Source organism: Hylaeus anthracinus, unplaced genomic scaffold (assembly GCF_026225885.1).
Source record: "Hylaeus anthracinus isolate JK02 unplaced genomic scaffold, UHH_iyHylAnth1.0_haploid 0, whole genome shotgun sequence".
Taxonomy (NCBI): Eukaryota; Metazoa; Arthropoda; class Insecta; order Hymenoptera; family Colletidae; genus Hylaeus; species Hylaeus anthracinus.
This window is the reverse complement of record NW_026533254.1, coordinates 6,645,549-6,653,927: the sequence shown is the minus strand read 5'-3', so window position 1 is coordinate 6,653,927 and position 8,379 is coordinate 6,645,549. Positions and strand designations below refer to the sequence as shown.

The 8,379-nt window shown below is 40.0% G+C and overlaps 1 protein-coding gene across 4 annotated transcripts in view; it reads left to right on the top strand.

Moving 5' to 3' along the window:
- The window catches only part of LOC128894346 (transcription factor SOX-5), a 223,547-nt gene that overhangs the window by 206,335 nt on the left and 8,833 nt on the right, over window positions 1-8,379 (top strand). For all 4 annotated transcript variants that reach the window (XM_054156015.1, XM_054156037.1, XM_054156030.1 and 1 more), the window contains 2 exons: window positions 4,237-4,518; window positions 5,717-6,092. In XM_054156015.1, the coding sequence (XP_054011990.1) occupies window positions 4,237-4,518; window positions 5,717-6,092 (658 nt within the window). The remainder of the gene's footprint in view (window positions 1-4,236; window positions 4,519-5,716; window positions 6,093-8,379) is intronic.

The following is an 8,379-nucleotide window of genomic DNA, read 5'->3' as shown; positions in this document are numbered from 1 at the left end:
TGTGTGTGTGTGTGTGTGTGTGTGTGTGTGTGTGTGTGTGTGTGTGTTTTAGACAGCGTGCGTGGAATGTCAGGTTCATTGTGAATAGGGGGAAGCGGTTACAGTGGTAACATTTATACACGAGTGAAATAGCCGATAATTTGTTTAATTTATATTGTGGCATTTATCGAGTTCGTTGTACATAATGTGAAAGTACAGTTGCTTGATACGAGAATGGGTTAAATGAGTATCGAACACCTGTAGGCTATTTTTTTTTTTGTAAACTTAAACGAATATCAAAGGAAAGGATAAAGGATGGTATCGGGTTGCATCGTTTGCATATTTTCGCAGTTTTATGTTATCGACGAATGTTTCAAATATTGTACGCAAAGTTTTCTCAACCAATTGAAAGTTACCCGTGGGAATTGCTTATGACATCCTGAAAACACTTGGTGAACAACATGCTCTTATTGGAGGAGTAGAGGTTTTCTAAGTGGAGCAACAGGAGGGAAGCTATCAAAGATGGTAGAAGATTTATCTTGGAGAAGTGCTGTTTGGAAGCCACTTTGAGTGAACCTATTGTCACGGTATAAATTTCCTGCGTCGCCGTTTCGAGGATCAGGACGTCTGGTAACCCAACATCTGGAAATTATCTTCTAGAGATCTACGACGTGGTCAACAGGAACCTGTCTCTGAAAAAGAAACTCAGGACTCGGAAGGAATGCTTTTGAAGAGCATTTTTTTGCGTCGCATCTGTACGATTTCAAGTATAGAACTCGAGGAGTACAATTGTGCCTGATAGGATAGGACAGGACAATATTTTTACACGTCGTGGTTGTGATGGCGTGTTCATCACAGACTGGTCTTACACATTCCTGACAAGACTTACGCGTTTTCCTGCGTTTCTTGCCAGGATCTGCCTGACATAAATAACATGATCCTACAATTGTTTTTGCATGAATAGTCTCATTTATTTGACGATTTGAAACTCGAATAGTAATTGTTGGTAAGCGAAGTTCTTCTCCCAATTGACGTAAAAATGTTGTTGGAAGAATATATTACGTATCAGACAAGACCGACAACATCAAGCTGTTATAAAAAAAAGCTAATGCTATCTGACGGTTCGTCTACGGCAACTATATCGTCCTAGGATTTGGTCCATTACATCTACACCAGATTTCGTTTTATTATAAAATTCGATCATTTCTGGTTTTCCTTTTGGCCTGTCCTTTTCCTTGCGTGTTTTCACTACATTGTCCAACATCTGGAAACCACTTACCGAAAGGTACGCGTCTGCTTATTGTCACTCCTGCTATTGTCTATTGTCGTTCTACCACTCATAGGTTCGAAGTCGGGCATATAAAGCCTTTTTATTCTAGGAATCGTAAAACACACTTCTCAAGAACCTTGTACGTTTTAGAATAATCGTTTTCGTTTCTAGAAGAAAACACTTTGTAGAGAGTTACGAACAGCACGCATATTTGCAAATGGTATGGGTGGTTGACATAGAATTATAATATAGCTTTCAACAATTATTTTACTTAAACTGTTTAAAACAGTACTTGATATGTTCTAAGAAATAAAAATAAAAAGATTTGTGACAGTATAGACGAGAAGTTATCGCTGCATTATTTAATATACCACAATAGGACGTTCAGGGTACCCGTGTACCCCGGTTATCAAGCAAGTGTAAACTTTTTGGGTATTAAAGTATTAACACAAAGGTTAAATAATGGGAAACATCGAGCAAGTTGCCCTCCAGTTTCTCGTTTTCTTTTTCATCGGAATCCATTATTAGAGGAAACCACGTGCAGACGTTAAATCACGCGTCGCGATCGAGGATCGAGCATCGGGAATTAATAATCGCGCGTAGAAATGCCCAGAGCAGATGAGAGGAAGGGAACACGCGCGCGTTCAATAATTGTGCGTGTGCGTGACGTTTCAGCCGGTGGCCGAGCTGGATGAATAAACGTCTTCCTTATCGTCTAAAATAGACTTTAAACTTCAAGCGTATCTGGACCGCGGCCAGGTCGCCGGAAAATACAATGATATTAGCCATGTTGAATTGTTACGCTATTCACGGGAGTCGGGAAGCGTTGAAAACCTGTCCCCTTGAATTAATAGCGCCCGACCATGCGCCAGTAACTAATGGACGCCACTGGAAAAGAAATTCCATCGGTGGCATTCACAGCATCCAAACACGCCACCTTCACCCTTCCGCCAGGAGGGGCGTGGACCAGCGGCCTAATTTTCGGTAGTAAGGGTCAGCGTGCACACCTTGACATCATAATCGTCGAGTGACATGAGCGTTGGGTCCGTTAGGTCGCTTGCTTTGGGACCTCACGCTTACAGAGGCTTCAGATTGACACTGAAAATATTTGGAGAGATGTAGACTCGATAAAAAATCTCACTGGGAACAAAAATAGAGCATCCAAATTCTGCGAACGAAACTAATTATAAATTACATCATTAAGAGGGGAGATAGGTTTAGGACTACATTCTTCTAGCGATGTGTATGAATTTTTTACTCAAGAATGGAATATAATTAATAAATTGTCGAAACTTTGAGAATTTTTTATACATGTATTCTAATAAATATTGTGATTTTCTTGAAGTATTCCTTCAGAAAATATGGAAGCTGCCACCCATCAAAGGTCACCATCAGACGTAACTGTTTCTTTACATTCTGAAAGGCACAGTTTTAACTACTTACTGGTTAATCGACGATTCCAGTTATAGCAATCCTTTTTTTCCTCATATCCCTCTTTTTGAACTTGTAATTTTTCTTTTCGGCCTCTTCGAGCCTAAACTATTTCCCCCCTTAAGAACCAAATGAGACAATGGATTGTATGTAGTATTATTCTTTTGTTGTCAGTATTACCACGAAGAGTATTGTCACAAACTTATGATGGAGAAGCCTCGATGGGTTTCTAATGAAATCCGAATACCGATGGCGTGCTCGCGCAATTAGTTTGCGTTTCCAAACGTTTTACGTCAAATCGATGGAATAGATCCGCCTCGTTCGCATGCCTCCGCGCTATTATTCTTATATAATAAGCAATTTGTACTAAGATTCGTAAACAACGCGTCTGATTAGGATACAATACATTTTCACGCGCATTGAATGCAAATCATTCGTACAAACGCCATGTTTTATTCCATTTTGTTGTACCGGTTCGAACGATTATCGTCGGAGCGTAGGTACATTGCTAACAAGGGAATTAGTATGCGCAAACACGCGAATCGCGCTGAAATGATCATAACTACGGGTAACACGCGTCGTTCCGCACTATGTATCTGTATTGCATAAGACCGTCGAATGCGCAACGATTCCATTAAAAATATTCGGCAATTGATACACAAAATCTTTTGTGGAAGAAATTTACTAAAAATAAGAATATTTAAAAAATCTTTTATGGATGAGTTATTAGAGATTATTATTGTGTATTTAACATTTTTCAAATGTTAGCAAAAATGTGAAATGGTCAGAGATTTTTCAAAAGGATGATCGGCAAACAAATTGAGGACATTTCCATTTTATTCCTTCGTATGCAGACTCAAAGTGGGAAATACAATTTAAGAGAATGTCGAAAGTGATTCAATCGAGTCGTCACTCCTACGGTTATTCCATGGTTCAGAGAGTGATTTAGGACGAGCTATAAGCCGAAGAGAGTTCTTCGACTCCGGCGTTATCACTGTATAGCAATTACATTCGTTTTTGTGTCTCACTTTCCACGCTGAAACGGCTTCCGTTCGACGCGCTAAAACCGACAATTAAAGTTAATATCCGTGTTCATTCACCTTTTATTACACTTTCTTGGAAGCCATTGCTCGAAACAGGTTCCTGGGATTGGTATTCATGAAACTCTATTTATTACTATTATTTAGCTGGAAAGTAAACAGTAATTACGCCGAGCCTTTCGCTCGTTGCGTGTCTTCATCCTCTGAAAGGATTAATTCCGTTCGAGGTGGTAAATAATATAATAAAATTCAGCTGGCGTCTGAGACTCCGAGCGTGATTTTATATCTCAATTAAACGGAAGGAAAGAAGTAACCACGATAAAAAATTAGGTGGTCGCGTGTGATTCAGGGAATCCGCCAGCAAGGATCAAATTTTGGTTCTCGTTAAAGGAAAGTTTATTTTTAAGTTTCAAGTGAACCAATTTTTGTGTAATTAGGCACCTGCAATCTGTTATATTTTTATTGTATTTCTGCTCTTACGAAACTGTACCTGACCGCCCGTTTATGATTTTGCAGACGTATCCTGCGCACATGACCGTGGACTCGCAGAAGCAAATCGAGATACAGCGACTGCAAACAGAGCACCTGAAGCGGCAGCAAGAGCACATCATGCAGCACAACATCCAGGAGCTGCAGGCTCAGATGACAAAGAGCCAGCTGAGCATGTCGGGGCCACAATCCTTGATGTTCTTGCCGTTTCTCGAACAGCTCCGAGGGGTGGCCGTGCAATCGCCAATGCCGCCACCGTCGGCCACGTCGACAGCCACCACCAACAAACATATCAATTCGATCGCCAATGTACGTAAACCGCAGCAAACCCCTCTCCTTGAAATCAATCTTCGAGTCACGTGGATAGATATTTTGAATCGACAGTTCTTCTCCAAGGAATTTATTAGTAACAAAAAAAATGGATTTAAACCATCGCTGGTCCATAAACCCTTGTACCATGTTCAATATACAGGGTGTTTCCTACTTTTCGGGAAGATTGTAGGAGCATGATCTACAAGTGAAAACAAAAATTTTACGTAAAGTTTGCTTATAAACGCTTTGTTACGTTATTATAGGCAAATATGGAATTCATGTAGGACGAACTGAACCTGTTCTACGTACGTTTAAATATGTGTTAATGAATACTGAACGATGTGGTACTCTTTTTGCAGGAAATATATCCTAGTATTCTTATACGACAGATACAGCGTTTCCTCCAGATAAACCATAAACAAATCTCTTGGGATTTTTATATACTGTCTTACACAATACTTCACACGATAACTGAAAGACAACTACTGTGGCTAAAATGAATAGTCAGGAAACTAGAAATATCTCGTAAGTACAGAAAAAGTAAACACAATCAACCTTTCGTATTGTTCAACTTTAAATCTGCTGTTCGGCACCTATTCAGGCTACATTCAATATTTGGTTATAATATCGTAACAAAGCGTTTATAAACAAACTTCATATAACATTTTTTTCTTGTTTTCACTCGTAGACCATACTCTTGCAATCTTGGCGGAAAAGTAGAAAACACCCTGTATACATACATACATATGTAATATATTTATTACATAGTTTGAGGTATACGAGAGTCAAGGTGTTACTCAGTCTAAAAATCTCCAAGGAAAGCCTAAAGATTCGAAATCTTTCAACAATATACTCTCCATCCTCTTTGAAATTAAACAATGAGTCTAAAATAATCCCCACGACGCCCTGTACACCTAACAATTAATCTTACAATGAAAAGTACGTCACGTATTCCTGCTCAAGTACCTAATCACGCCATACGCTACTACTAATCTAATCGAAATAGAAAAGCAAAGACTAGTGGACACGATCTGACCAGCAGGTCCCCAAAATAACTATGATGAGCATGTAACTCCCCAGGCGGGACGGTTTTGATAGCGATTTGTCGCGAGCGTAATTCTCGGCCGCTCGAAAATAACGAGCGTGTCGAGGCACTGGTACCGAAAAATACACGTGCACGACAACCACGTTACAGATGATCAGCAGCCATCGAGAGGGTCCGAGCTGGGCGACGGCGCATCTGGCGCAGATGACCACACAGATGGAGAAGGAAGCGTCCCCGACGCCGATCTCCTCGGCAGTGGCGCCCACCGCGGCCCCCCTTCAGGACATCGACGCACCATTGAACCTCACCAAGCCCAAGTCCTCTTCTTCGGGGGCCACGGCGTCCTCTTCGTCGCCTGGAAGCGACTCCCACTCGACAGGGGCCGGAAGCAGCGGTCATCAGGAGCAACCTCTGGCCGCGACTGCGCCTAAACTCTTTCCGCCTGGACTACCAATGCCACGGAATTACTTGACGACGCTTCCCTACGCTGGCCTCCCCCCGCACCTCAGCAGCCTCTCCTCGCCAAGTAAGTAAATAGAAAGATGGTAGATCGAGAGATTAGGTCTAGTCAGCCGCGTGAAAAAATGATTATTCTGAATAATTTTTGTTTACAGTAGTTTAACATATTTTATCAAACAAATAATACTAAATTATTATACTATGTTTTAACTTTATTCGACAACAATTTTAAAACGAAATATTTATTGTTAACAAAGTTATTGCCATATTTGTTGTAACCTGTTCCACACGTCGCGCTTTATTATGATGACCATCATAACTTTTTACTGGTTCGTCTAAAATCAATCCAATAAATTGGCTTGAGTTTCATAATATTAGAAGGTAAGGAGGGAAAATCTGGATTACAAGAAGCGTGACTTCTATTTGCTTTTCAGCGCGCTGGTACGAACATCCAGGATTCTTGTAGTTTTTAATGGAGATCTATTTTTTGGTGATTTGCTTTTCAGCGCGCTGGTACGAACATACAGGCTCATTGCCTTTAGTAATGTTAGGATATTTTGAAAACTATTCATCGGATTAACTTGAAATTTGCAGAGAATATTTTCAAGATATCATACTTCAAAAAAATGCAAAAAGAAGTCGATTTAATGAAAATCCTGACTAGACCTAACCCCTTAAATAGCGATGTCAGTTTTATGAATTTTACTTTTAATTTATGTTGATATGCATTTTATGAATGCTTTTGAATTTTACCTATCCTCGGCGATCTTTCTTGTTATGTGAAGATATGTTTTATGCAGGAGTGCTGGATTGAATTGTATTACCAAGGCAACGTTTTTATCAAATAGAACAGAAATGAAATGAGCTTGGTCTAAAAAGGTTTGAAAAAATATGTCAATACTCTGCGTTCTTTCTAAATTCAGTCGTGTCTCGGCTACAATTTCAGAATGGATTTAACAAAGTTGTATTCAAAGGAGGAAGGAATACATATTGAGAATCGAGTATGGGCAAAATTGAATTAGAATAACAGATGAAAAATAAAAACGATATTCAGTGATTTATTCGTGACGTTAATCCGATTCAGTTACAATTTATTCGGTAATTACAATTTTTAATCGCAATTTAAATAACACAGTGTTTTATTTTCATTACAATTCTAAACAGTATGGGGAGACTACACAGAAATTTATTCAACGACGATGTTACTTAATAGTAACTTATACTCTTCGATACTACCTTTATCGCAAAACGAAACTTTGTATAAGTATTTCTTCAGTCGAGTAAATAACTGCGTGATTAAAAACGTGTGCTTACATGGCAAAATAATATGTTTGTCAAACCATTATACATATTAAAAAAAATCTATGAAAATTATCGACGAGATATCGATGGTGCTGGCGATAAACATTCCAGAAGATCCGGGTTCAGTGATCCAAACAGATATCCGATAAATCGGTTTCTCGTGGAGCGAACGTGTCACGAAACAGGTGGTAAAAGCAACGAGATCTGGAAATCACCGAAGTCGTTTGCAATGGTTCGCTAGGCACGGGGTGATTCAACTTGGCGCGAAACGATTAAACTCTCCCGTTAAATTGATTGTAATATAAACAGTTTTCACCGCGATTCAGGAACGACTATTTACACGTCGATAAAACAGCACGAGACCCCGTAGTTCTGTTCAGCGGAAGTAGCCACGTCCTCGAAACAACGAGACTTGATTTTCCCTCGATTCGACTCTCAACGTTGTTGGATTTCGAGTAGCGGGGAGACCGTTTGAACAAAAATATTGGTTCGAACTATTTATGGAAGAACAACATGACTCGTCCATACATTCGTTACTTAACATTTGTGACTCATCGAGACTTTCAAGACTAGACACATTCGAGACTCATCGTGACTTTCAAAACTTATGAAGGAATTCGAAACTCGGGAACACATTCAACATCCATCCTTTCAAGACTTTCAGTACTCATCAAGACATTCAACACCAAGTCAACCGAGACTCATAATCCATTCGAGACTTATCAAAACATCCAAGATTTCTCCACAAGAATAATTCTCCAGATCTCTATTTTCCAAAAACTCATCTCAACACCACTGACTCGAAATTTGTCTCTCAGATATCCCAAGCAGCTCGTCTTCTCGAACGTTTCATTGCTGCCCTTGGCAAACGAGCAAGCTCATAAAGTAACATGGCATCGTCTCGCGCCACTGTGCAGGCGATCAGGAGGACACGCCACGGATGATCACGCGAACGCCAGCTCTGATATTACAATGACAGCCGAGGGATTCCGCTGGACTTGTTTTTTCGACGATCCGCGGAGCGCACCAGCCTCATATCTTGGAATCGCGTT